Genomic DNA, 26,698 nt, shown 5'->3' with positions numbered 1-26,698 from the left:
TGTCTGCAGTACAGTTTATTAGTGAAGGTACCCAGGTTCAAACAGCATTTTGGTTGAGGTTGTTCAACTCTACATGTCTATAGGCCTACAGTACCATATAGCAGAGTCAATGTATGGTACATTACTTTCAAGGATCCAATCAACGGTTCTTTGATGACACAAAAACATATGGAAGCAGTGTGCCAATTATTTAATGTTTTAAAAAGTCATTGGGAAAAAAGCTAAATAGTCTAGTTGCAAATTAATCCCTGGGGATTTCTTACTGTACAGTATATTATTAAATCAGTATAACATTGTCTAAAAAAACACCATGCATCCAGATACTTCTTGAAAGGATGACACAGCACAGCAGCGTGACAAGCAGAGTTCCAGCACACACAGGCTCCACCAGAGACCCATCACCAAGTGGTATCTCCAAACTCACAGGATCCTGCTCCTAAAAATAAATAAACATTTGGATAAGTGGATTCAAGTCATTTTCATATTCACAGTTGGTACGTTTTGAAACATTGTTATTGAAAATAAACAAGTTAGTTACTAAGTATGATAGTAATGATACATTCAACACTACATTGCATCACATCCGTCCGTGATTGGGAGTCCCATAGGGTGGCGCACAATTGGCCCAGCGTCGTCCAGGTTTGGCCGGGGTAGGTCTTCATTGTAAATAAGAATTTTTTCTTAACTGACTTACCTAGTAAAAAAAATGTGGACTCCAAACATCATTTAGCGTTACCAAAACACACACACAAATGTATGCGGACAGCCCTTAAAATTAGTGGATTCGGCTATTTGCCGTTGCTGACTGGTGTATAAAATCGTGCACACAGCCATGCAATCTCCATAGTAAAACATTGGCAGTAGTGGCCTTACTGAGGGAGCTCAGTAATTTTCAGCGTGGGACCGTCATAGGATGCCAATTTTTCAACAAGTCAGTTCGTCAAATTTCTGCCCTGCCAGAGCTGCCCCGGTGAACTGTAAGTGCTGTTATTGTTGTGTGGCAACGTCTAGGAGCAACAACGGTTCAGCCACGAAGTGGTAGGCCACACAAGCTCACAGAACGGACCAACGTTCTGTGAGCCGTAAAAATAGTGTGTCCTCGGTTGTAACAATTATTACAGAGTAACAATGCCTCTGGAAGCAATGTCAGCACAATAATGAATAGGGTTTCCATGGCCGCACACAAGCCTAATGTCACCACGCTTGAACAGCTGGCTGTCGGGACAAACTAATTGAGGTTTGGCGGTTTACAGGAGAATGCTACCTACCCAAATCCATAATGCCAACTGTAAAGTTTGGTGGAGCAGGAATAATGGTCTGGGGCGGTTTTTCATGGTTCGGTCTAGGCCCCTTAGTTCCAGTGAAGGGAAATATTACCGCTACAGCATACAATGTCATTCAAGACGATTCTGTGCTTCCGACTTTGTGGCAACAGTTTGGGGAAGGCCCTTTCCGGTTTCAGTATGACAATGCCCCCATGCACAAAGCAAGGTCCATCCAGAAATGGTTTGTTGAGATCAGTGTGGAAGAACTTGACTGGCCTGCACAGAGCCCTGACCTCAAACCCCATCGAACACCTTTGGGATGAATTGGAACACAGGTGATTAGGCCTGGCTCGCAGTCGAACATCAGTGCAAAACCTCTAATGCTCTTGTGGCTGAATGGAAGCAAGTCCCCGCATCAATGTTCCAATATCTAGTGGAAAGCCTTCCCAGAAGAGTTGAGGCTGTTATAGCAGCAACGGGGGGGACCAACTCCATATGATTTTGGAGTGAGATGTTCGATAAGCAGTTGTCCACATACTTTTGGTCATGTAGTGTATGCGACAATGTCATTGGCTGATAGATTTACCTGTAGATGTTGGATCTCAAGCCATTGGCATATGCTTAAGTTGTGGACAGTGCAGGGTGCGTCCACAATTTTGTAAGGAGGGAAGGAAATGAGCTGTGTACCTTAAAACAAAATAAAAACTAGTTATAATGGTAAAAACAAGCATATTTGCCATAAAATAAGTTGGTCCACTTCCAATAACCAAAGGTTAATGTTATTTACAGACACAGCATAATCTCCCTGAAGGAAATTGAGAAGTATGGTTATGCGTAAAAGGTATAAACACAATAACTCACATGTATCTGTCCTGAGTATTAGCTTTGGAAGTTTAATTTCAACAAGTTCAAATCTCTTCCCTGCAAGAGAGGGCTTGTGATAACGGCCATGGATAGGGAGTGTTGCTTTGAGAATTCCTTGGTCCAGAGCAGGATACACAAGAACAAGGAATTCCTCAGATGTGTGTGCTGGAGCCTCCAAGTCAACCGCTGAACCCAAAAGCACCTAACAGAAAAAGATCATCAAATGTGTTACTTAGCATAGCATGTATTAGGTTTGGCCTAACATAGATCTCAGAATTGGCAGATGGAGTTGGGTATAATAATTTTATCCTGTACTTTTCTGTACTGTGGTTGTATAATGCTACGGTCATTGTCATTTTTTACCTGTAAACCAGTGTCCTCTTTCAGAGATGCAAGTTGGTATTGATCAATATAGATCCCACTGGGTAGTCTGTGAACAAGCAGAGCCTCGAGGCCATCTGGAAAACCAGGACCGAAGTCAACTGTGGTGACCAGGTCTCTAAAAACAGAGGGACCATACTTCCTAACATTAGAAACACTTAAAAAGTAAACAGCTTCTCAAGTCTCAAATGTGCGTCACCCAATTACAATTGTCAATTTACTTGCACGTGATAGGACCAGGTACAATGTTGTTGGTCCTATCAGATAAACTGGCATACGTTAGCCCTATGCTAACCTCACCAGATAACTGATTATTCTGCATCAGCCTATCAAATATCTTACACTTTATATCCACCAACCAATGGCATTTCTTAAAATAGGTCAACCTTGGTAACCAGTGAGATATTTTAAACCTACAAATTCTGGTTTACTTTTGTTCCATTGGTCTGTGTCAAAATGTTGTGTGACAATATTGCATTGATGCATCCTTAAATAGACTACAAGCTATTAGTAGTAACAGACAACATTTTTGAATACATTACAAAATCCCAGGCTTCTGCCTATCTATTTCACACACGTGTGCTTTCACAGCAATACAGATTTAGGAAGAATCGGAAACCCAGCCGCGAGCTGCCCAGTGATGCAAGCCTAGCAGACGGGCTAAATGTCTTTCATGCTCACGTCGAGGCAAGCAACACTGAAGCAAGCATGAGAACACTGGCTGTTCCAGATGACTGATCACTCTCTCCGTAGCCGATGAGTGTAAGACCTTTCAACAGGTCAACATTCAAAAGGCTGAGGTGCCAGCTGGATTACCAGGACGTGTACTCAAAGTATGCGGGGACCAACTGGCAAGTGTCTTCTCTGATATTTTCAACCTCTCCCTGACCGAGTCTAACACCTACATGTTTCAAATAGACCACCATAGTCCATGTCCAAGAACACCAAGGTAACCTGCCTAAATGACTACTGCCCCGTAACACTCACATCTATAGCCATGAAGTGCTTTGAAAGGCTGGTAATGGCTCACAGCACCATCATCCTGGAAACCCTACACCAATTTGCATACCGCCCCAACAGATACACAGATGACGCAATCTTAATCGCATTCCACACTGCCCTTTCCCACCTGGACAAAAGGAACACCTATGTGAGAATGCTGTTAATTGACTACATCTCAGCATTTAACACCATAGTGCCCACAAAGCTCATCACTAAGCTAAGGACCCTGGGACTAAACACCTCACTCTGCACCTGGATCCCTGACGGGCTGCCCCCAGGTGGTAAAGGTAGGCAACAACATCTGCCACACTGATCCTCAACACAGGTGCCACACAGGGGTGCATGCTTAGTCCCCTCCTGTACTCCCTGTTCACCCACAACTGTGTGGCCTAGCACGACTCCAACACCATTATTACATTTGCTGACTACACAACGGTGGTAGGCCTGATCACAGACAGCGATGAGACAGCCTACAGGGAGGTGGTCAGAGACCTGGCAGTGTGTGTCAGGACAACAACCTCTCCCTCAACATGAGCAAGACAAAGGAGCTGATCGTGGACTACAGGAAAAGGAGGGCCGAGCACACCCCTAATCTCATCGAGGGGGCTGTAGAAAGCGGGTTGAGAGCTTCAAGTTCCTTGGTGTCCACAGCACCAACAAATCTAACATAGTCCAAACACACCAAGACAGTCGTGAAGAGGGCACGACAACACCTTTTCCCCCCTCAGGAGACTGAAAAGATTTGGCATGGATCCCCAGATCCTCAAAAAGTTCTACAGCTGCACCAGAGATCATCTTGACCGGTTGCATCACCGCCTGGTATGGCAACTGCTTGGCATCCAACCATAAGGTGCTACAGAGGGTAGTGCATACGGCCCAGTACATCACTGGGGCCAAGCTTCCTGCCATCCAGGATCTCTGTACTATGTGGTGTCAGAGGAAGGCCCAAAGAAATTCTCAAAGACACCAGCCACCAAAAACGGACTTCTCTCTGCGTTACCAGAGCTCCAAGTCCAGGTCCAAAAGGCTCCCTGACAACTTCTACCCCCAATCCATAAGACTACTAAACAATTAATGAAATGGCTACCCGGACTATTTACATTGACCCCCCCTTTTTATTTTTTTTATACTGCTGCTACTCACTGTTTTATCTATGCATAGTCACTTTACCCCTACCTACATGCACATAGTACCTCAATTACCTCGACTAACCTGTACCCCTGCACATTAACCCCTACCTACATGTACATCTTACCTCAATTACCTCAACTCACCTGTACCCCCGCACATTGACTCGGTACCGGTACCCCCTGTATATAGCCTCGTTATTGTGTTACTCGTTTTACTTTAGTTTATTTTGTAAATATTTTCTTGACTCATCTTTACCAACAATGCAGTTAAGGGGTTGTAAATATTTCACTGTTGTAGTCGGCGCATGTGACAAATCACATTTGATTATACAACATGTAAGTTTATATTCGTACACTCATGGTCTTGTCAAATACCAGTAATTTACCCTTACTGCTATGACTAAAGTCTTGTTCACACTGCAGACCTTAAATGCTCAAATACTGTGTACGTTTTGGATTACTGACTGTCCAAACAGCAAGTTGCAAGTGACCAAATCAGATTGGTTGTCATTTGCAGACATGACTATGCTAGCAGTCATAGTAATGATGGGTGTGTGAGCAGTGGTGGAGGCTGATTGGTGGTGGTGCTTGTGCCTCCCATCACTTAGAAGTTATGTAGCAACTAGCAAGCTAAGGAGACCATGCCTGCCATGGATGTTTCCCAGTTGCTTTGAGTGTTCAAAATCAGTGTATGAACACTTAAAGCCTCAAAGAATAAGATACAACTTTTAAAACACGTCCTTTTCAGCTAACCACAGCAGTCAACTAGCTAGCTGTTAAACTTTCTAGTACGTTCACCATTTTTTTGTAAACAACTAACAAGCTAGTTAGCTACCACATGTTTTTGTCAAAATAACAGTATGCCAAATAAATCAGATTTGACCGTTCAGACATGTCGCATGGCCAGGAATCAATGGTGGTTTGAAATATCCGATTCCATGTGCTTTTTGGCTGTTCAGAATGCAGAAAAAAATCTAAATGTAGAATCACATAGGATTCAAATCCAAAATAGGATGAGTCAAACTGCCAGTGTGAATAAGGCTTAAATTAGTGGTGTGATCCGCTAAGACGGTAAGCCCAGAGACAGCAAGGTATGACAGCCTTGAGTTTGAATCTCCCTCGGGCCAGGTTTTTATTTGAGAGAAAAAAAAATACAAGTTGTCAGACACCGTCTCAACTGCGTGATTGTTGTCCTCACCAGGGTCTTGACCTGACTGACTGGCTTCGCAACAGACTTCAGTGGGCAAACGCTCACCGTCGATGGCCGCTGGAAAAGTCTGCTCTTCACAGATTAATTAATGGAGTGGGACACCATTCCACAGGCCAATCAACAGCCTGCTCAGCTATAAGCTAAGGAGAGGTCGCCCTGCATGAGGCAAATGGTTGTCATTTCAGATATTAAGTGGTTTTCTGATCCACGCCCGTACTTTTTTAGGTATCTATGACCAACAGATGCATATCGCCATTCCCAGTCATGTGAAATCCATAGATTAGGGCCTAATGAATTGATTTCAATTGACTGATTTCGTTATATGAACTGTAACTCAGTAAAAATCTTTGAAATTGTCGCATATTGCATTTATATTTTTGTTCAGTGTAGTTGCACAGGACAGAGAGATGAGCACAGTGAAAAAAAGATCCAAAGGAATTAACCATTTGAAAAATGGAAATCATTTGCACAATAAGGCAAGCAATGACTTCCTGACGGGTTGACCCCAAGTCGGGAAGGTAGGCAGCAACACCTCCGCCAGCCTGATCCTCAACACGGGGACTGGGGGTGCGTGCTCAGCCCCCTCCTGTACTCCCTGTTCACCCATGACTGTGTGGCCACGCACGTTGCCAACTCAATTATCAAGTTTGGTCCCTTCACACAGACAGCGTGGTGAAGGCACAACAGTGCCTCTTCAACCTCAGGAGGCTAAAGAAATGTGAGAGTCTTAGGGGCCAAGCCACAAACTTCTACAGATGCACCATTGAAAGCATCTTGTCGGGCTTTGCACCATCCACAAGCGCAGGGCTCTCCAGAGGGTGGTGCGGTCAGCCCAACGCATCTCACCAGGGGCACACTGCCAGCCCTTCAGGACATCTACACGCCACGGTGTCACAGGAAGGCCAAGAATATCATCAAGGACCTCAACCACAGCCTGTTCAGCCCACTACCATCTAGAAGGGGCATCAAAGCTGGGACTGAGAGACAGCTTCTATCTCCAGGCCATCAGACTGTTAAACAATCATCACTAGCCGGTACTCTACCCTGCACCTTAGAGACTGCTGCTCTATGTACATTGAACACGGGTCACTTTAATAATCTTGACATACTGTTTCAACCACGTTATACGTATATACTGTATTCTAGTCATGGTTCATCCTATAAGACTAATTTTAAAATGTTTTCCCAGATTGTGTGTATTTTATTGCTAGGTATTATTGCACTGTTGGAGCTAGAAACACAAGCATTTTGCTGCACCTGCGATATCTGCAAATCTGTGTACGTAACCAATCAACTTTGATTTGACATGCTCTAAAAGATGTGCAGGCTAAACAGCATTTGCTGTTGAATTGCTACATTTGGTATATTATTTACAGTTGTAAACATACCCTGAAAGCACTGAATAGTCTTGTGTAATCACCTTATTAAAAATGCCCACACCAGTACAAATACACTTATTCAAGCTATCAGAGCTTACCCACGATTGATGTTGCACTATGATTTAAAGTCAACAAGTCATAATTTTAGTCAAAGTATGATATTTATGGGATGATGTAACAAATTCGAACTGCCCACTTCGTGCAAATCTGTGCGAATGTGATGTATTTTCCTATTTAGTTTCATGGCTAGGTTTTTTTGAATGTTAACACCCATCAGCATGGCATTGTTTACATTTTAGTCATTTAGCAGACGCTCTTATCCAGAGCGACTCACATGAACAATTAGGGTTAAGTGCCGTGCTCAAGGGATTCAAACCAGTAACCTTTCTGTTACTAACCCAATGCTTAACCCCTAGGCTACCTGCCACCCCTTTATTAATCAAAAACAGCTGCAAAGTAATTTCTCTCGGCAACAGAGATGAGCCAAAAAGCCTTGTGTCCACTTGGCCACCTGAGCCATGGAGCAAATTAAAATAGAATAACATTAGTTTGCACCCCTTAACTATTTCTATTGCGGATTTGAGGCCGCAATTATGGAAGATGACAAATCCAGAACCAGCTGGCTAATATTTTGAATACATCGTCGTAAAATAAACAGCAACAGATAACATTAGTTAGCTAGATAAGGATATCATGCTAGCTAGCTACACTGACAGCTGTCAGTGCCCCATTTGTTGATGTTTATCAACTCCAGATGGAATTCGTGAATATGTATAAGTGGTCTTCATCATTCTTCAGGAGATGGAACCTAAACATGCATTTCCTCTCTAGAACAGGAAATGACATCAAAATAATGGCAGCATCTTCCTCTGGGGATGGGTCCTTTAATTAGGCATAGAGCGTGCAATAGAATGCGTTGATTGGCAGGTGTACTGTAGAATGATAAACTTTCCTTTAGTGTGGAACTCGCCTGCGTGGGTTCAAGTCTGTGGGTTCGAGTCCGGACTCACGATAAACTTCTTTAAAATAATTAAACACTGTTACTGGAATCTGTAGGATGATAATGCTCTTATGAAAAGTGTTTGTTCAAGTCCATCTACGTTAATATTTAATTGGCTGATGAATTACTTGATCCAGATGACAGTGATTATTTTCTGGTGAGGTCAGCCAAAGATTATGGATATACTGGCAAGATACAGGTCTTTCCACCCTAAAAATGGGAGTCGTTGTCAACAAAGCGGTACGGTGGGCTGTATATCTACTAGAGGTCGACCGATTAATCGGAATGGCCTTTTAATTAGGGCCGATTTCAAGATATCATAACAATCGGAAATCGGTATTTTTGGGCGCCGATTTTTTTAATTTTATATTTTTTTACATTTCTTTATTTAACTAGGCAAATCAGTTAAGAACACATTCTTACTTTCAATGACGGCCTAGGAACGGTGGGTTAACTGCCTTGTTCAAGGGCAGAACGACAGATTTTCACCTTGTCAGTCTGGGGGATCCAATCTTGCAACCGTACAGTTAACTAGTCCAACGCGATAACGACCTGCTTCTCTCTAGTTGCACTCCACAAGGAGTCTGCCTGTTACGCGAATGCAGTAAGCCAAGGTAAGTTGCTAGCTAGCATTAAACTTATCTTATAAAAAACAATCAATCATAATCACTAGTTAACTACACATGGCTGATGGTATTACTAGATATTATCTAGCGTGTCCTGCGTTGTATATCATCTGACTGAGCATACAAGTATCTGACTGAGCGGTGGTAGGCAGAAGCAGGCACGTAAACATTCATTCAAACAGCACTTTCGTGCGTTTTACCAGCAGCTCAAGCATTGCGCTGTTTATGACTTCAAGCCTATCAACTCCCGAGATGAGGCTGGTGTAACCGAAGTGAAATGGCTAGCTAGTTAGCGCGCGCTAACTAGAGGGACGGAAGCTATACTGTTACACTGGCAATACTAAAGTGCCTATAAGAACATCCAATAGTCAAAGGTTACTGAAATACAAATGGTAGAGGGAAATAGTCATATAACTACAACCTAAAACTTCTTACCTGGGAATATTGAAGACTCATGTTAAAAGGAACCACCAGCTTTCATATGTTCTCAGCAACTGAAACGTTAGCTTTCTTACATAGCACATATTGCAGTTTTACTTTCTTCTTCAACACTGTTTTTGCATTATTTACTTGAGGCTAAATTGATTTTATTGATGTATTATATTAAGTTAAAATAAGTGTTCATTCAGTATTGTTGTAATTGTCATTACAAATAAAAATTTTAAAAAATCGTCCGATTAATCGGTATCGGCTTTTTTGGTCCTCCAATAATCGGCATCGGCATTGAAAAATCATAAACGGTCAACCTCTAATATCTACCGTCTATCCTGTCTTTGGATTGGTGGATACATCTGATTATTGTAATATTTTTTGAATATTCAATGAGGGTTGTTGATGTCAACCGCCTGTCTTCGATGGAGATGCTATGCTACTAGCCTTGTGCCATGAATATGCAGAGACAACGGCAATATAAAGTGTTTTTTCTCAAAGTTGCTGGGATGTCACGTGTCCTACTTATCAGTACACTCGAAACAACTTAATAAGCATTAGGAAACTTCCTTTTTTTATATTTTTAATTCAACACACTCATTGACCTCCATACAAAAATTCCTTGCTTGGTGGGCGAAACACAGAAATTATACAAGACTAGTGAAGACCCAGTGCACTACCTCTGAGGAAAAAAATCTAATATATATTTAAATTAATATTATATTTGAAATTCAATTTCAGGGGGTGCTGCAGCACCCTCAGCACCTCTACTTCCCATGGCTATGGTTCGCATAGGTCTAACGTGTGCCAGATTATCCAATGGAACCAGTTACAATGTTGACAATTTTGATTGTCTGATGCACATTGAGACTGAGAAACTGTTTAAATGTAACTCTTTCTAATGTTCGCAGGTTTGGCCCCAGAGTAACCAAAGATTAGGAGTCAAAATCAGATGTCAACATCTTTCAATTGCATTTATTAGCTATGCTCTTGGTAACCTTGCAGATGTCTATTCGCCAGATGGTCATTTTACAGTTAGTTACCTGTGAAAACCATTTTTGCTGACATCCATCGTTACTGATACAGTCTCCAGCCATGTCATGGACAAACCACAGCTGTTCTCGTCTGCAAAAAAAAGGTCAGAGGCTTTGTACATCACATGAAAAACTAGCAGCCATCTAAAAGCATAGGGTCAGTGACTGTCTGTGTGGACATTGTTGGTTGACAATTTGTCAATCCAGTGTGGCTCTGCTGTTTGCACCTAACTTCATACATTGAAGATTAGCTACTGTGCATAGCTACCTGTGAAAAAGACTGGCTGAACGAATTGCATGACACATTTGATGTGTAACGTTAACTAGCTGGGAAACAATTTTCAGGTCACTTCGATACCTTTACTTTTTTTGTAGCAGGTTAGGATACTGAGGTCAAGGTTAGCGAAATGCTATCCTAGCTAAATTACCTGCTACGAAAAAGCACTTTGCATCGAAGTGGCGCTAGCTAACGTTACGTTAAATACCTAACGTTACAAGCCATCACCCTTCAATCGCCCTCAATGAACATTGTCGGATTTATTCTAAATGACTCTCTTTGATGTGTTATCATTTACCTGCTTGCGTTGATCCAAAAAGAACCAAGTAAACAGTACATGTGCTGAAAAATACAAACATGAATATATTGTCTTCAGAAAACCCTGGGCGATGCTAGAAATGTCAGCCAGCTACGTCATGTGTTTACGGAAACAAACTGAAATTAAGGACCCATTCCAATATGCGGTTCATAATGAAGACAGACAAACATATATTATTCTCATATTTAAATTAATTGCGATAACTACATAGAAAATCTTAAAACGGTGAAGACATTTTTTTTTGACCTACTGTGAACAAAAGTAGAAGCCATCTTCAACCCATAGCGCACAGGCAATTGGAGTGTAGCCCAAGATTTGGACGAGGTTTGAGAAACTAGCTGGGTCGATTCGTTTGATTTTTTTGCGTGCCTGCCTTTCAGTATTTTGTTTATTTTCAAAACTCAAGATAGTATACATGTCAAACATGTTTGCGAGCTAATTACCTTGCGAGGTACTTTGATAAATCTACATAAAACGTTTGTATAAGTAAAATAAAATACTCAACAATGCCTTTTGTGGCTAAACGATGCGGTGTTCAATTCAGCCCACCATCAATCGTTTTAATTTATGAAAGTAATGTTAAGGATACAAACAAGATCCGCAAAAGAATCATACCTGTGAGGAACTTCTCGAACTGTTCAGGTAGGAAAACTACATAGTACACTGCTGATCACAGAAATGATGAGCATCCCCTAGTCCAGCATTTTCCAAACTCGGACCTGGGGACCCCAAGGGGTGTTTGTTTTTTGCCCTTGCACTACACAGCCGATTCAAATAATAAAAAGCTTAATGATTAACGTTAGTTGATTATTTGAATCAGTTATGTAGTACTAGGGCAATAACCAGGACCGCGTTTGGGAAACGCTACCCTGGTCACCCTTGTTATGGAGAGCTTTCAGATGGCATAGTTATCTCCCGAATTATTTTAGTGTCAGAACAATACATATGGCAACACATTGCTATACTTATTAACTTGTCCAATGCAACAACTGAAATTCTAGATGGACAACTCACAAGGCAAATAGATCATTGAAAATACTTTCCCAACTAGTATTTGAGAGCTGCAGAGTACAGGTTTCATTACAAGCCCAGCACAAAAACACAAGAGGAACACCTGCACTCTTCTTGATTTATTGTTGGTGACCACCACTAAAAGGTGTTTTACCCATATAGATACTTAAAACATGAGGTAATCTAATTCTATTTCACCCAGACTGCTGCATGGCTGCGGAGAGAATGAAGCACCATATTCGGCATAGGGCATACCTGGAGAGTGTTTCATTGGGGCAGCTGGAGAGGCTTCATATAGTGCTGCGGGATCACATGCAGGGCCACAGCCTGGAGCACACTCTAGCCTCCCTCCGCCTGGACCCTGAGGAGGACCTCAACAAGCTGGATGATGAGGAGCTTGCGCGCAAGAAGGCCCAAATGGACAAACTCTTTGAGCGCAACCGAAGGCAGAAAGATGACCCTGACTTTGTCTATGACCTGGAGGTGGAATTTAAAGGAGAGGTTGCTCGGGAACCATGCAGCTGGGATGAAGAGGAGTCTGATGATGGGTTTTAAAATAACACAGGTCAGACTGGGAGTGTTTCAGTTTGTCAACAAAGCACCCTACCTGATCTTTAGTGATTGAATAATACTCATTCCTTTGCACAGGGCAGTTGTTATTCTGGTCCTTTGCTCAATTAAGCCATCAACAACAACCATATCCAACTGGACATGGATAAAAAAATTTAACTAATATCCTTACAGATGCTATTGAAATATTGAGTAGTTGTACATGTTTATTGATATGAAACTTACATTTACAAAATACAAATACTATGTCTCCTTGACCCTCTGTTTCAACAGCATTATACTTGTACAAGATTGATATATTCACAGTTAACTAAAGACAAGTTTATGCTAAACCCCTAAGAATCCCGAACAATTAAGTAACAATCTTTGGAAAGTAATATTCTTGTCACATGTCGTTGTCAACATTGTAGCCTATATCAAGTACAATAGTATTGTGTAAGGTTTGAATAAAAAGTAGCACATACAACTATCAAATATCTGAATCTCTACATTTAAAATTTTAGGTCAACAAAATATTCAAAAGCAATAGCAGTGTTTTTTTACAGTGGATAATAGCTCAGAATCATTTATGTTCAATTTCTTCAAATAACCAGGTTTCTATCCAACCATTTAATGTAGATTAATTACCTGACGCATTTTTTTTTGTAAAAACTCACGACAGGCCTCATGGAAACAGTACATTTCCCAATGTCGCCAAAACAAAATACGCAAGACAAAGTGGGATATTGCCACAATTGCGGTGATAACGTTTTTACACGCAAATATTGCCATATAAAAACCGCAGTAAGCTTGAAGTCATGCAATGAATGATATGTTTCGTTGTTCTACTAACACAAAGTGAAAAAGCATGCAGAGTTTGTCGGCAGTTAAGTTAAAGTTGGTCATAAGTTATGAAGTTTGTGAAATAAGTTATGGTGGTTAAGTAGACAGCAGGTAGCCTAGCGGTTAAGAGCATTGGGCCAGTAACCACAAAAAAATCCCAGAATCCAAAAAAGGTGAAAAATCTGATGTGCCCTTGAGCAAGACACTTAACCCCAATGGCTCCTGTAAGTCACTGGATAAGAGCATATGGTGATGAGCTTCATGCAAATTTCCACTAAATGTCAAAGGCTATAATTTGAACGATGCTTGGCTGCTTATTATCAACTAAAAGTGATCTGGCTTTTTTCTATATCTCATCATATAACCTACCCTGGCCGAACTGTCTATAGACCATTATCACAACAGTTTGTGACAACCATCGGAAGTTTGATGGAAATGCAGTTCGTATGCAGATTTTATAATATATGCATGAAAATCAGTCGCAAATTGGATGGAAACCTAGCTACTGCTGTTCTTTCTTTCATACTTTATAGCAGTTTGAATAAGATATCTTTGGAACACCATTCCCCAGAATTTCTTATTTTGTATCTAGGCATTGTTAATAATTAGTGGTGAGCAGTTGATTTTAATTCAAAGTGCTTTAATGCTTGCTGGTTATGTTGGCAAAGAAATCCCAGTAGCTTCCTAAATGTCTGACCGTTATCACCATCATACATTCAAGAGCGGGCAACTGCTTTTGACAGTCGATATAAAAATATAGTACACCTTTTACCAGATAGCTTATTAGTCCAAAAATGGACAGAGTGAACATTTTTGTTTGCTTGGTTTAAGATCTTTTGGCAGGATTCAAGATTGTTGTATACATATTTTCTGCATGTGAATGCTTGAACCCAAGAGGTAGGTAGGTAACTAAAATGCAGGCACAAATGAGATCGTAACACTTGGACAGAATTTTTTTAAATAACTAAACCATGGAGAAAATGTATTATCAACAGCAGTTAAATGTGTTTGTCAAATACTAAAACCTTTACAAATTTCAAGTACTTTGAATAAAAGCTTTGTATCATATTTATGCACAGCCATAATAGAAAGGGAAATATTTTTTGTAAATATATTACACTATTTTACTGCAGACAAAAAAAAACATTTATAGAAAAGTACTTAAGAAATAGATCATTTTTTCTTCTTGTCCTGGGTGCATCGTGGACAAAACCTGAAAGAGAATAGAGTAAATACAAGATGTACAAAAAAGTAATGCGTGTAATCACCAACTTTAAAAGATTCACCTACCATTTTCCCTTTGGCTTCGTAGCAAGATCAACACAAGCAAAGTGAAACCACTCAATTGGGCACTGTTTGAATAAGTGAAAACATTGGTAAGAAGACATTCAGATTACAGTAATCTTTCAATTCACTTCTTGGATCTACCTAAAAATGCCACTAATTTCAAAGCATTCTTTGGAATAAAAAGACAACCAATAAAAACTTACATCAGGGTTATCACATCCAATCATCTCTCCATATGACACTTGATGGCACAAGCAGTATGTTGGCTCATTTGGATCAACTGGCATGTCCAAAACATCTGACGGTTGCATTGGCAGAGCGTCACTCAATTCTGGGCTACAGATATTAATGGGTAAAATGACATTGAGTTAGAGTAAAAACCAGTCAGACACATAGATAGTATTTTGTTTATACAATCTTTTCTATACCTGTTTTTAAGCTTTTTCTTCCTGGGAGAATCCTCATCCGATGATTTCCTGCCTCTCCCCTTGGGTCCACGCTTCTCCCTCAGTCCCCGACCTTCACCCTCTGAAGCAGATATTCACAGATGTGCACATGGAAGTTAGTTACATGTCGTAAATGTGCTTTCCCACCAACAGTCTCCCTGCTTACTCTTTAACCCTCTTCCTTCTGGACTGTCATAGCCGCTCACTTCCAGCTTCTCCTTCAGCTCATTCTCAAATCGGGCCAGGTCTGCATCCAGCCTGCGGATATGCTTGTCCACCTATGACATGCAAACAATTAGATTGGTCAATAGATAATGCAAAACCAATAGTGACAGTATGACACTAGTTTGTACTCAAATGACAGGTTTGGCGCACTATACAACCAATAGTGAAAGTATTGACATCTTTATGTACTCATGACAGTGTTGGAGCACTGACCATTTCATATGTCTGCATGGCAAGCTGCACTTTGTCATCGCTGAACTCTTTGCACTTGCAGTAAGCACTCTGGATCTTCTGCAGATGCACAACCCTCTGTTCCGTAGCCAAGTTCCTTACACTTGAGATGTACTCCTCTGCCAGCTTGTCAATCTCTCCTTTTTTCTCTACACATTTGCAGGACAATTTAAATACTGGAAAATGAATTATGCTGAACAATATAATAGTGATGGGCATGAAACCATGTAGTAAATCAGGTGATCAAAACTAATACAATTTGTAATGTATTTTTTGTGTAGCTTAACTGATGTCAATCTCATGTTTTGTACCTTCAGTTCTATTGTCCAGGTCCCGCATCAGTGAAAAGTTCCTCTGTAGTTCACAGGGCAGATTCTCAATACCTAGAGGAATACATCATGATTGTTAAACGCAGTCATCAGTAACTACAATATTTAATCCTCAGAACAAGATAGGACTTGATGGTAACACAGCTGACAGCTCATGGTTCATGTTCACTTTTCTACAATGAATACGGTGCAGTCTGATGACGATACTAGATAACAGGTGGCCACATCCAAAATGGATAATGTTAGCCAGGTAGCTGGATCACAACAGCTGTACTAGCAAAATAACTTCAACCTAAATGTTTTCCCCCATGGAAAACAAGGTTGTCACTAGTAACCAGACACACAAAAAATATATATATATATATATAAAAAAAATTGGCTACATCGTAACAATGAATGAAAACATTTGTCTTTATTTAAGGTTAGGATTAGGCATGTTAAAAGTGTGGTTAAGGTTCATTTTAAAATCAGAAGAGAAATAGCCAGGGTTTAGCCATAATTATTATGACTGTAGTAACTCGTGACGCCCAAAATAATCTTGTTTTCCGGTAGAGGATAGTTTCATATTATCTTCCACTCCCTTAAGAAATTTGGCTTTTTGGGGATTTTTTTTTGTAAGGCTATTAAGACTCTATACGAATGGTAACAGCTCTATCAAACTGAAACATGACACCTCACCTAGATTTGAGTTAGGACAACCTCACCTTATTTCGCTCTCCATCTCACTGTATCTATTTTTATTAATCACCCAACTTCTTACAAATTCTTTAAATAATAGTCCTGTACAAGGTATTTCCATAGCTGGTAAACAAATGATTATAAGCCAACTGGCTGACGATACTACAATTTTTCCTGAAAGATGCTAGTTAGATTCCCATATCGATAAATGTGATAGAATCATTTTCCAAAGCATCTGGTCTATATCTTAACATTAATACACGTGAACTCAAGGCTGTCAAAGATTGTGTGACACCCTCATATTATGGTATTCCAGTGAAAGAAGAACTTACATATTTAGGCATAACTAAGGATCAGAAGTCTAGAGGCTTACTAAATTGTAACCCTCATATAAAAAAAAAAAAACTAGAAGCTAAATCAATGGCTACATAGGGACTTATCATTAAAAGGAAGAGTCCTAATAACCAAGGCTGAAGGTCTAGACTAACATATGCCACTCTATCTTTATGGTAAAATATGCAAAGAGATAGAAAGTTGAAAAGCATTTGGTCTGTGGAGAAACCGTACCCATTACATTAGGGAAAAAATGATATAATGGAACACTTGTATGGTGGGCTGAATTTTAAAGAATACTTTTAAGATCAATTGGATAAAACAATTCCTAAGAAGACCCTTCTATGTGGAACTTTACTCCTCATCATGTCTTCTCTAGTTTTGGTGGCCTTCATGTTGGTTTGCAATAATAATATTGACAAAGTTCCAGTGAAACTGCTTTTCATCAGGTTCTCTTGTCATAGTCCTTAATTTATCAACATAATTTCTCTCCACAGATATTATATATGGAATAGCTGTTGCCACACACATTAAAATTATTCATAAAAATTCTTGCAAACCACTATATTAAGATGTAAAAAAAAAATTAAAAATTAAAAAAATCCTAACTTTTGTAATGACCACCCAGAAACAGTGCTGCATCTTGTTTGACATTGTATTCATGTAAATGGATGTGTGGCAAGACATCAGTAGATTTATAATTGAACACATTTATGAAGATGCTACACTATTATGGAGAGATGCTGCTTTGATTCTTTACTTATGATATAAATAAGTTGAATCAATTTTATGTAATTCATTTCATTATTCTTTAGACCAAATTTTATATTTCAAATTTACAAAAAATAATAATAATAACCTCGGAAAAAAAAATATATGTAACTATATTTTAAGACACTTAAACACTGTCAACAAAAAAAATGTTAGAATTATGAATGTGTATATTCCCCTTAAGGTCCTTGTGTAATGTGATATTGTACCCTCTAGCCCAAATGTCCATTAATATTATATGCGCACACACACGTGTTTCCCATGTACTTTTTGTATTGATTTGTTAATTAAACATTTTTATAAATACGATTATTTTGGCGGATGTGGAACGGGTTATACTTTGTGCTCGTGACGCACTTTGAAATCAAACATTCCACCCTGTGTACACCTGACTCGCCGTAGAAAACGAGGTTGCGCCGCTCCCTTTCCCCGCCAACTTACCAAAGTTACATTGAGGAAAGTGCTCCCTGTTCAGGGAAGTTGTCAATCATTATTCGGAACGTGGCTATAGCAAACTAACTAGTACTATCAACCACATTTTATGATACTGGCATGCACCACAGATTAATGTACAGGTTGCCGTTTAGTTTAGTAACTAGCCAGAACATAATCTGTTACTGGTTTACTGCTACAAAATAAGCCAAGACAGCGGAAAAATAGACCCTAGCTAACATTAGTTCTCTAAAGATAGATGAAATGCTATAAATTGAATTTAACGTACAACTTCAATAACATTGTTACTAGAAAACTAACAACAATAACAGTAAATTAACTAACTAGTTAGTAATGCCGAGAATTTGTAATCTCGCTAACGACACGACATGTGTCTTGCTTGCTAGCTCGCCAAGCTATCTAACGTTTGTTTTTCAGTTTCGAACTTCTAAACTAACACGATTGGAAATGTAGCCAATTAACACAGCTGTTCACATTAAGTTAGCTAGATACTCACTGTCGAGGTAATGTTCCAGGTATATTGCCGTCGCCATCTTTTCAATTGTATTTTACAGGACAAGCTAGTAAACTTATTTTTTTGCCAACTAGCTTAGCCGAACGCTAGATACGTTTCTAATTCATGACGTCCTCAATTTTCATTGGCTTAAAATACAGGTTTGAATATGTTCTTCTGATTGGATAACTTTAAGGTGTGGCTCCTTCATATTTTAATACGCTTCAAACAGTAAAGATCATACCCACATTATTATTGTAACATTACGAATAAAAACTAATATGACTATTTGTCTTAGATAAAAGTAATTTAGCTTTTCACAAGCTCAGAACGCCGTGAGTACATTTTGTAAATATTGAACTTTTTTTTAATCGACTTAAAAAAAAATGTATACATGTCTGGTTTGATCACAAATATGGTGGTCGTCAAAGTTACACGAGATGTTAAATCGGTTTGTTTGTCTTGTGCTAGCTAATGTGTTTGCGTTTAAATAATGCAGCTAGGGTTGCCATGTCCGCGGTTTTCCCGAAATTGGGCTACTTTGAAAACATTGTTGCACTGCGCCCGCCATGGCATTTCTCTTAAATATACAAATATTTCACTGTGACATGCTGTTGCCGAGTGAGTAGTGGGGTGAGCGTTAAGCACACTGCAGGAGGCAATTTATTCCAGCATTGGCTGAGTCAGGTGAATGAGGGAGACAGATCATCAGCACGTCGTGACAGCTCTTTACCACAGATAGAAAGAACAATGAGACAGATATTTCACCGAATGTATAAATGTGAAGCATCCGCTTGGCGTTTCCACTGGCCGGGAGCAAATTAATCATAGTGTGCAAGAGCCAAGCACGAGCTAGCGAGATTCTATTGGCGCGGTCTAGCATTATTTGCATATTTTTGTTAAAGAACGCCTCTACTCTGCGTGTGCAATAACTCAATTCGCGCTTGCGCTCATTCTACACAACACAATATTTTTTTACTTTCGCAAACTGGTATAGTCTACAAACCTTACAGTCCACTCTGTTCATAACATATTTTAGTTTTGGGAACAGACATCAAATATTTAATCGATGAGAACATTTGCACAATATCGGCCAAAACCCATCTGGTTCCATCTTCTCCCACTGCCACGCAAGGGAGCCACGCTTTTTAAAACTACAATTCCCATCATTCTAATTAAGGACCGGTCAATTTATTGATTATGCAACCACCATATAACAACCACAGAAGAAGAATGATATTGATTATGACATTCAAAACGAGGCAGTTAGCTAAGTTTGTCGTCTCAGGGCTTTGAAAAACAGCGTTCCACAATTAATATTTTAGATACAAGTATGGAATGTGTAACGTAAACTCACCCCATTCCGTACAAATGTGCGCAACTGCGACATTCAAACGAGGCTGCAAAGAAAACTAATGGGACTGTGTTGACTTAAAAATCTGGGGTGTGAACAACGTTTCTATTTAAGCGTTGATCGTCATGGTAATGGCTCTATAGTATTGGAGAAAAGTTGAAAAAACTGACCCTCCGTTACATCGTGACGTGTAATGCCGTAAACCTGTTAGCCATGCATCATGCTTGTCATGTTTCCAACTACCAATGTAACAGGTACTAGGTGTGGTCAAGAATAAGCAACTATTTATGTCTTTACAATCGCTCTCCACCAGGTGTAGCACTTCTCTCATCGTTTAAAAACAAGAAATGGACAGTAAAGGGGATACCTAGTCATTTTTTGCGTCATCACTGTAAGCGACCGTCACTCTCAAAGCCGCTGTTTACTTCTAAGATCACTTTAGCACCGCCCTAAAAACCCGATTCAAATTCGACACAAACCTTCAAATAGGTATGTAATGACACATTATATAAACTCTTTATATTGTTTTATTTACATTTTAGAGGCGATAAGGTGATAAGTTGGACAGATCGAGTGAAAAAAAAGCGTTTTCCCACACATCTCCTCTCCTCACAACCACGCATTAGTTTCGCTTCCCCACCCGCCATTTTTAAAAAGACCCGAAGGAGCTCATTGCCTTCTTCAATCATGCAGAAACGGGCAGCGTGGAGGTCTCGGCATGAATTCTGTTGGAAAGGGGAGAAATTGCGCTTTACATCGGTATTGACATTACAGTTGATCTGGAAGTATTACATTTTTGGGGTGCTAAAATAAGGTAAATTGTACGGACCAAGGCGATGTACAAAAGTGAGTGAGTTTACGTTAGTCATATTATAATCTCCAGAAATATTGTCAGCACAAACTTCAAAGTAACGTTATAGTTTTAAAGACCAAAGGGTCAAATGCCAACGTAAATAGGTCCGCTAGCTAGGTAACGTTACAGACAGTACTAACTTAGCTAGTTAGCATACCCGACACTGTCAACAATGAGTTTAGATAAATATAGTAAACTTCCTCTCTGGTGTAGGCGGTGTGTGTTGTGATTAAGCAATCAGGCACAAGGGGATGTGGTATATACTCCGCGTTGCGTCGTGCATAAGAACAGCTCTTAGCTGTGGTATATTGGCGATATACCATAAATCCCCGAGGTGCCTTATTGCTATTATAAACTGGTTACCAACATAATTAGAGCAGTACAAATAGATGTTTTGTCATACCTGTGGTATACGGTTTGATATACCACGGCTGTCAGCCAATCAGTATTCAAGGCTCGACCCACCCAGTTTATAATCGTAGATATAGAACTGATATAAACTACAATTCCCATCATTCTAATTAAGGACCAGTCGATTTATTGATTAAATCAGCTACAGTAGCTAACTAGATAGGGATCAGTGATGGTTTAGGAAGGCCAATTGAGCTAAATGGATTTCGCTATATGCAGTAAGCATTTTTTTCTATGTATTCTATTTTCAGAGTGACCTAAGGATGTCGATTGTGAAAAGTGGCTTCCTTCATCGGCAGAGTAAGTGGATCTGTACAGCACACAAATGTCAGAAACCTGTTAGCCATGCATCATGCTTGTCATGTTTCCAACTACCAATGTAACAGGTACTGGGTGTGGTCAAGAATAAGTTTGATTTCTATAGTTGAATGTTTCTTCCTGATACTTCACTGAATTTCCTCATGGAGTTTTTCCATATCACAAGGACCTCATTGCTCTTTGACTTTGGGGCTTAGACCTGTGTTTGCACTAGGTGCTACAATATTTTAATACAATTGATGCAGGCACTATTCTGCGGCGGTGGAAGAGAAACTGGTTTGACCTGTGGTCTGATGGGTGGCTGGTATTCTTTGATGACCAGCACCGGCGAGATATGGAGGATGGGATCCACATGAGAGTGGACAGCATTAACATTCGCAGTGCAACTGCATGTCAAGGTACTTGACTACATCTGTTATACTTTTCTATCCTATCCTCTCAACTAGGCCTAGGATAGTTTATCTGCACCAACCCATCAATCACCTGTTCCATTCACATTTTCATTGTCAATAGATCTGAACCCACCAGAGGGCAGGAGTCAAAATGCCCTGCTCCAGATAGTCTGCAGAGACGGACGGGTCATCAGCATTTGTGGAGACAGTGCAGATGATGTTTTGTAAGACAGCTCTCCCATTGTAATCAATATTACTGTGGTTAGTTGTGTCTATATTGGATAGCCTGCTGATAAGTCATGTCAATTCTTGTTTTCCCATTGTTGTTTCAGTGCATGGACCATGGCTCTCCAGGATGCCAGAGTAAACTCTGTGAGTTTCTACTGATCTGCCAAGACCCTCAGCCTTCATATCCCAGTCTTCTTATTGACCGTGTTAGATTAGTTAATAGATTTGTATATTTTTTATTTACATTCCATACAAAACATTCCATAGAGATTATCTATATTTTAGGTGGTCGCTCATCCTCAGATTGACTTTGCGCAGAAGATTGTTGCTTCTGCCTCTCCTCTGTATTCTGAATAAGTACATGTGAGCCTGCTGCCTATCCTTTACATTTGTGAATATACTTTGAGCAGTCAGTGTGGCACAGTGTCTTATGCTATTTCACTTGGAATTCTGTCTTGACATTTACACTGAACAAAAATATGAACGCAACATGCAACAATTTCAAAGATTTTACTGAGTTACAGTTCATATAAGGAAATCTGTCAATTGAAATACATTCATTAGGCCCTGATCTATAGATTTCACATGACTGGGAATACAGATATGCATCTGTTAGTCACAGATACCTTTAAAAATGTAGGGGTGGGGATCAGAAAACCAGTCAGTATCTCGTGGGATCACCATTTGCCTCATTCAGCGTGACACATCTCCTTAGCATAAAGTTGATCAGGCTGTTGATTGGCCTGTGGAATGTTGTCCTACTCCTCTTAATGGCTGTGCAAAGTTCCTGGATATTGGCGGGAACTGAAACACGCTGTCGTACATGTCGATCCAGAGCATCCTAAACATGCTCAATGGATGACATGTCTGGTGAATGTATATAGGCCATGGAAGAACTAAGGCATTTTCAGCTTCCAGAAATTGTATACAGATCCTTGCGACATGGGGCCATGCATTATGCTGAAACATGAGGTGATGACGGCAGATGAAAGGCACGACAATGGGCCTCAGGATCTCTTCGCGGTATCTCTGTGCATTGAAATGGCCATCGATGAAATTAAATTGTGGTGTTTATCTGTAGCTTATGCCTGCCCATACCATAACCCCACCGCCACCATGGGGCTCTCTGTTCACATCAGCAAACCGCTCGCCCACATGACGCCATAGATGCTATCTGCCATCTGCCCGGTACAGTTGAAACCGGGGTACATCCATGAAGAGCACACTTCTCCAGCGTGCCAGTGGCCATTGACGGTGAGCATTTTCCCACTGAAATCGGTTACGACACCAAACTGCAGTCAGGTCAAGACCCTGGTGAGGACGACAATCACGCAGATGAGCTTTCCTGAGACGGTTTCTGCTAGTTTGTGCAGGAATTCTTCGGTTGTGCAAACCAACAGTTTCATCAACTGTCTGGGGGACTGGTCTCCGATGATCCCGCAGGTGAAGAAGCCGGATGTGGAGGTCCTGGGGTTGTGTGGTTACACATGGTCTGGGGTTGTTGGACATTTTGCCAAATTCTCTAAAACGACATGCTAGAAAAATTAACATGAAATACTCTGGTGGACATTCCTGCAGTCAGCATGCCAATTGCACGCTCCCTCAACTTCAGACATCTGTTGCATTGTGTTGTGTGACTCAACTGCACATTTTAGAGTGGCCTTTTGTCCCCAGCACAAGGTGCACCTGTGTAATTACCATGCTGTTTAATCAGCCTCTTAATATGCTACACCTGTCAGGTTATCTTGGCAAAGGAGAAATGCTCACTAACGGGGATGTTAACACATTTCTGCTCAATTTGAGCAAAATAATCATTTTGTGCATTTCAAACATTTCTGGGTACTTTTATTTCTGCTCATGAAACAGGACAAAAACTTTACATGTTGCGTTTAAATAAAAATTGTTCAGTGTACTTACCTTGATTTAGTCAAACCACTGTAAATCCTTAGTTTATAATACATCTATATAACATGGTGTTTGTTATATATTGTGCTTTAGGATACATGCTCTCTAGTTACGGTGGTGATGGTGGTGGTGGTACTCTCCCATAGTGACAGGTAATTTCTGACTTTCCAATAGGTTTATGTCCCGGACATTTATGGAGGCTATGCCCCAGGTCCTCCTCATGGCACACAGATAATTTATTCAGCAGATGGGCAGCCTAATGCGGTTGTATACCCCTATCAGTACCAAGGTACGCACTGGGTGAATGCCCACTTTTAAGTCTGCAAGGTTACATTGATAATTACATTGATTTAAATGTTTCTTCATTCTTTTAATGGATGTAATCTTTCAATTACTATTTTAGCAATATAGACGTTTTCACCATTCTAACCGCAGTTCGTATTTCCCACCATGGTCTGTAGGAGCATATCCTATGAGGGATCCACAAGGAATGGACCAGGTTATTGTTCACGAGCGTCAACGTGATGATGGAGGAGACGTGGCTCTCAGTATGCTCGCTGGAGCTGTGACTGGATTGGCTATTGGGTCTCTGTTTGTCTTCTAGTGTGTTCATTGGAACAGTTTACAACGATACCTATCCCTAACTGACACGCACCATTCCCACATTTTTGCAGCACTGCAGCTGCATTTCTGTAGCCATGTGACAGAGATGGAGGAGTTACATGTATGTGATGGTTGGGCTATGTTCACCTATGAGGCTTGATTGTGATGTGCCAGTAAATTACTCCTTTTGTGCCCTTACCAAAGCTTTTGATGTATATTAATGCCGTAGCGCTTTCTATTAGGCACAGTAGCTATTTTGCAGCTTGCCTTTTTTTGTTTGAAGAAACACAAATGATGTGATATTTTATGCACATCTGAAGAAAAGGTTTTGATATATTTAAACTTATTTTTATCCTTTTCAGGTCTCGCAAATGTAAATTCTTCTAACATTAAGAGTGGGACTAGAGTTTTTTTATTGGAACATGCCTGAGCTTGTAAAATCCTGATTCTTCACTTTACACATCTGTCTTAAATCCAATGTCCTTATGAGGCTTTTCACTCATTTTTCATCTACTTTGCATTTGAGATTTCACTTGCCTTTATTTGGTTATTGTCATTCCTTGAACATGGAAGGATATTGGATATTTTTGGAAGTGAATCTAGGATTTATGCTCTAGGATTATTGCTTGGTTTTCCTATTACTTCATTGTCAGCTGTTGAACCATGTCTTTTGTTTTATCTCACCTCATGTGAGAGGTGAGGAGGAGATGCATGTGTAAACTAGAGTATGCACAAACATCCAGGCGAATCTTACATTTAAAGCTGCTACAACAGAGAACTGAATGATACTCCTTGACATTTCAATTGTTTTGACTTTACGCCACTCCTAAAATCATTTTTAAATATGTATATTTTTCATGTTAATGATATTTATGGATATTTATTGAGTCATTACATTATGTGCTCTTTGTTTAACTGGATATGTTAATTAGTTAACATGTGAGTGGCCTCTTTGTCGCTGAACACATCAGCCACTGGTTTTTCACCTTTTATATTCAATTTCAAAGTCTTATTTAACTCTTACACCACCTTGTACAGACATTTGGAATACTAGATTGTGTTTCCTTTTTAGACATGAGCGTTGTATACAATAATTGATAACAGATTATATTTATTTGATATCAAATGAAGTAGAGCTTTATGGGGCAAACTGCTTTCATGTAATCACAAAACCATTATACCTTACATTTCAAATGGAAAACATTTTGTTATGCAGAATTAATGCAGTGTTTATTGCTCTTTAGCGATTGAATGACATTTTAACAATTTACTTATTAAATGATTAAATCCACATGAATTCACTATGGAAACTATTTGTGAATCCTAGCAACGTCTGAGTTTCAGCTTGGCTCAAGGGGAGCCGCTTGATGTCACATGGTGTTTGAAAAACGAATCACTTTTAACCATGATATGCTCTTAACATAGTCCAGAGCAAATTAATAACAGTGCCAGTTAGTATGAAATGTAGACTACTTCATACACACATTCCATAGATTATTTACACATTTTGGCATGACAGTGCCTTGTATGTTGGGTCTCTGGACAAACCGCTTGTCTCAACACCGTTCCCTGGTATTTCGCACCACTGTTAATATCAGAATATTACTCTCTTGTGCATTGTGGTCACATCCCAGTGTTTTGTGAATGACACGCTATATCAGGGGTGTCAAATCAGGGTGGGACACATTGTCTCCAATGACGTCCGGAGGTACGCATTGAAAAGTGATGTATTTCCTTGCCATCAAAATTTGCAAATAAATAGTCATCTTGCCATAATTTTCACATTTTCAATGCTCTCTGACTGTCTAGCTTTCATTTTGGTGATTAGAAGGCCAGCATCCCGGAGTTGCCTCTTCACTGTTGATGTTGGTGTTTTGCGGGTACTATTTAATGAAGCTGCCAGTTGAAGACTTGTGAGGCATCTGTTTCTGAAACTTGACACTAATGTACCTGTCCTCTTGCTCAATTGTGCATCGGGGCCTCCCACTCCTATTTCTATTCTGGTTAGTGCCAGTTTGCACTGTTCTGTGAAGGGAGTAGAGTTGTACGATATCTTCAGTTTCTTGGCA

General features: G+C 40.0%; 4 protein-coding genes across 22 annotated transcripts; 2 read left to right on the top strand and 2 right to left on the bottom strand.

The window, feature by feature from the left end:
• Positions 1 to 175: 175 nt before the first annotated feature.
• pigx (phosphatidylinositol glycan anchor biosynthesis, class X) lies at positions 176 to 12,357 on the bottom strand. Of its 7 annotated transcripts, none has more exons than XM_036978151.2 (6): positions 12,183 to 12,357; positions 10,330 to 10,411; positions 2,493 to 2,628; positions 2,127 to 2,331; positions 1,852 to 1,952; positions 176 to 436 (listed from the first exon to the last, which is right to left on the bottom strand). In XM_036978151.2, exons 1-6 carry the CDS (start codon positions 12,196 to 12,198, stop codon positions 278 to 280), a joined length of 699 nt encoding a protein of 232 aa, XP_036834046.1. In that variant the 5' UTR covers positions 12,199 to 12,357; the 3' UTR covers positions 176 to 277. The 7 variants fall into 7 exon arrangements, with proteins under 7 accessions (XP_036834046.1, XP_090091786.1, XP_090091788.1 ...); XM_090235660.1 differs by lacking the exon at positions 12,183 to 12,357 and adding an exon at positions 11,532 to 11,704; XM_090235662.1 differs by lacking the exon at positions 12,183 to 12,357 and adding an exon at positions 11,532 to 11,657 and having other exon boundaries at positions 2,493 to 2,587.
• Positions 11,014 to 13,135, top strand: cep19 (centrosomal protein 19). The gene is made up of 2 exons (XM_021603994.3): positions 11,014 to 11,558; positions 12,130 to 13,135. The coding sequence occupies exons 1-2, from the start codon at positions 11,423 to 11,425 to the stop codon at positions 12,480 to 12,482; spliced, it is 489 nt and encodes a 162-aa protein (XP_021459669.2). The 5' UTR covers positions 11,014 to 11,422; the 3' UTR covers positions 12,483 to 13,135.
• On the bottom strand, positions 12,678 to 20,194 carry LOC110524394 (inhibitor of growth protein 5). 3 transcript variants are annotated; one of them, XM_021603992.3, is made up of 8 exons: positions 19,923 to 20,194; positions 15,820 to 15,891; positions 15,491 to 15,657; positions 15,219 to 15,330; positions 15,035 to 15,134; positions 14,810 to 14,942; positions 14,610 to 14,671; positions 12,678 to 14,532 (listed from the first exon to the last, which is right to left on the bottom strand). In XM_021603992.3, the coding sequence occupies exons 2-8, from the start codon at positions 15,845 to 15,847 to the stop codon at positions 14,493 to 14,495; spliced, it is 642 nt and encodes a 213-aa protein (XP_021459667.2). In that variant the 5' UTR covers positions 15,848 to 15,891; positions 19,923 to 20,194; the 3' UTR covers positions 12,678 to 14,492. The 3 variants fall into 3 exon arrangements, with proteins under 3 accessions (XP_021459667.2, XP_021459666.2, XP_090091790.1); XM_021603991.3 differs by lacking the exon at positions 19,923 to 20,194 and adding an exon at positions 18,569 to 18,783; XM_090235664.1 differs by lacking the exon at positions 19,923 to 20,194 and adding an exon at positions 18,569 to 18,704 and having other exon boundaries at positions 14,810 to 14,976; positions 15,039 to 15,134.
• Positions 18,787 to 26,405, top strand: LOC110524398 (pleckstrin homology domain-containing family B member 2). 11 transcript variants are annotated; one of them, XR_016496256.1, is made up of 8 exons: positions 20,105 to 20,408; positions 21,435 to 21,483; positions 21,747 to 21,899; positions 22,015 to 22,117; positions 22,226 to 22,265; positions 22,407 to 22,484; positions 24,201 to 24,315; positions 24,488 to 25,920. XR_016496256.1 is itself a non-coding variant. In XM_036978153.2 (7 exons), exons 2-7 carry the CDS (start codon positions 21,447 to 21,449, stop codon positions 24,628 to 24,630), a joined length of 591 nt encoding a protein of 196 aa, XP_036834048.1. In that variant the 5' UTR covers positions 18,787 to 18,900; positions 21,435 to 21,446; the 3' UTR covers positions 24,631 to 26,405. The 11 variants fall into 11 exon arrangements, 10 of the variants coding, with proteins under 10 accessions (XP_036834048.1, XP_090091795.1, XP_021459671.2 ...); XM_036978153.2 differs by lacking the exons at positions 20,105 to 20,408; positions 22,407 to 22,484 and adding an exon at positions 18,787 to 18,900 and having other exon boundaries at positions 24,488 to 26,405; XM_090235669.1 differs by lacking the exons at positions 20,105 to 20,408; positions 22,407 to 22,484; positions 24,201 to 24,315 and adding exons at positions 18,787 to 18,900; positions 24,120 to 24,178 and having other exon boundaries at positions 24,488 to 26,405.
• Positions 26,406 to 26,698: the final 293 nt, after the last annotated feature.

Source organism: Oncorhynchus mykiss, chromosome 5, assembly GCF_057628025.1.
Source record: "Oncorhynchus mykiss isolate SJ-2025 chromosome 5, ASM5762802v1, whole genome shotgun sequence".
Classification (NCBI taxonomy): domain Eukaryota; kingdom Metazoa; phylum Chordata; class Actinopteri; order Salmoniformes; family Salmonidae; genus Oncorhynchus; species Oncorhynchus mykiss.
Note: the sequence above shows the minus strand (reverse complement) of the source record. Positions and strands in the feature narration are given on the sequence as shown.

What these genes read in the sequence shown, in the direction of transcription:
- LOC110524394 (XM_090235664.1), bottom strand. Translation starts at nt 18,605, where the DNA reads ATGGCGACGGCAATATACCTGGAACATTACCTCGACA. An exon ending in AGAAGGAAGAGGGTTAAAGA is followed by an intron (nt 15,135 to 15,218) that starts GTAAGCAGGGAG and finishes TATCTGCTTCAG; the next exon opens with AGGGTGAAGGTCGGGGACTG. An exon ending in ACGAAGCCAAAGGGAAAATG is followed by an intron (nt 14,533 to 14,609) that starts GTAGGTGAATCT and finishes ATTCTCTTTCAG; the next exon opens with GTTTTGTCCACGATGCACCC.
- LOC110524398 (XM_036978154.2), top strand. Translation starts at nt 20,607, where the DNA reads ATGCAGAAACGGGCAGCGTGGAGGTCTCGGCATGAATTCTGTTGGAAA. An exon ending in AGAAATTGCGCTTTACATCG is followed by an intron (nt 20,679 to 21,434) that starts GTATTGACATTA and finishes TTCTATTTTCAG; the next exon opens with AGTGACCTAAGGATGTCGAT. An exon ending in ATACCCCTATCAGTACCAAG is followed by an intron (nt 24,316 to 24,487) that starts GTACGCACTGGG and finishes CATGGTCTGTAG; the next exon opens with GAGCATATCCTATGAGGGAT.
- cep19 (XM_021603994.3), top strand. Translation starts at nt 11,423, where the DNA reads ATGCCTTTTGTGGCTAAACGATGCGGTGTTCAATTCAGCCCACCATCA. An exon ending in GAACTTCTCGAACTGTTCAG is followed by an intron (nt 11,559 to 12,129) that starts GTAGGAAAACTA and finishes TATTTCACCCAG; the next exon opens with ACTGCTGCATGGCTGCGGAG.
- pigx (XM_021603993.3), bottom strand. Translation starts at nt 10,956, where the DNA reads ATGTTTGTATTTTTCAGCACATGTACTGTTTACTTGGTTCTTTTTGGA. An exon ending in TTTTGGATCAACGCAAGCAG is followed by an intron (nt 10,412 to 10,895) that starts GTAAATGATAAC and finishes TTTTTTTTGCAG; the next exon opens with ACGAGAACAGCTGTGGTTTG. An exon ending in AATACTCAGGACAGATACAT is followed by an intron (nt 1,953 to 2,126) that starts GTGAGTTATTGT and finishes TTTTGTTTTAAG; the next exon opens with GTACACAGCTCATTTCCTTC.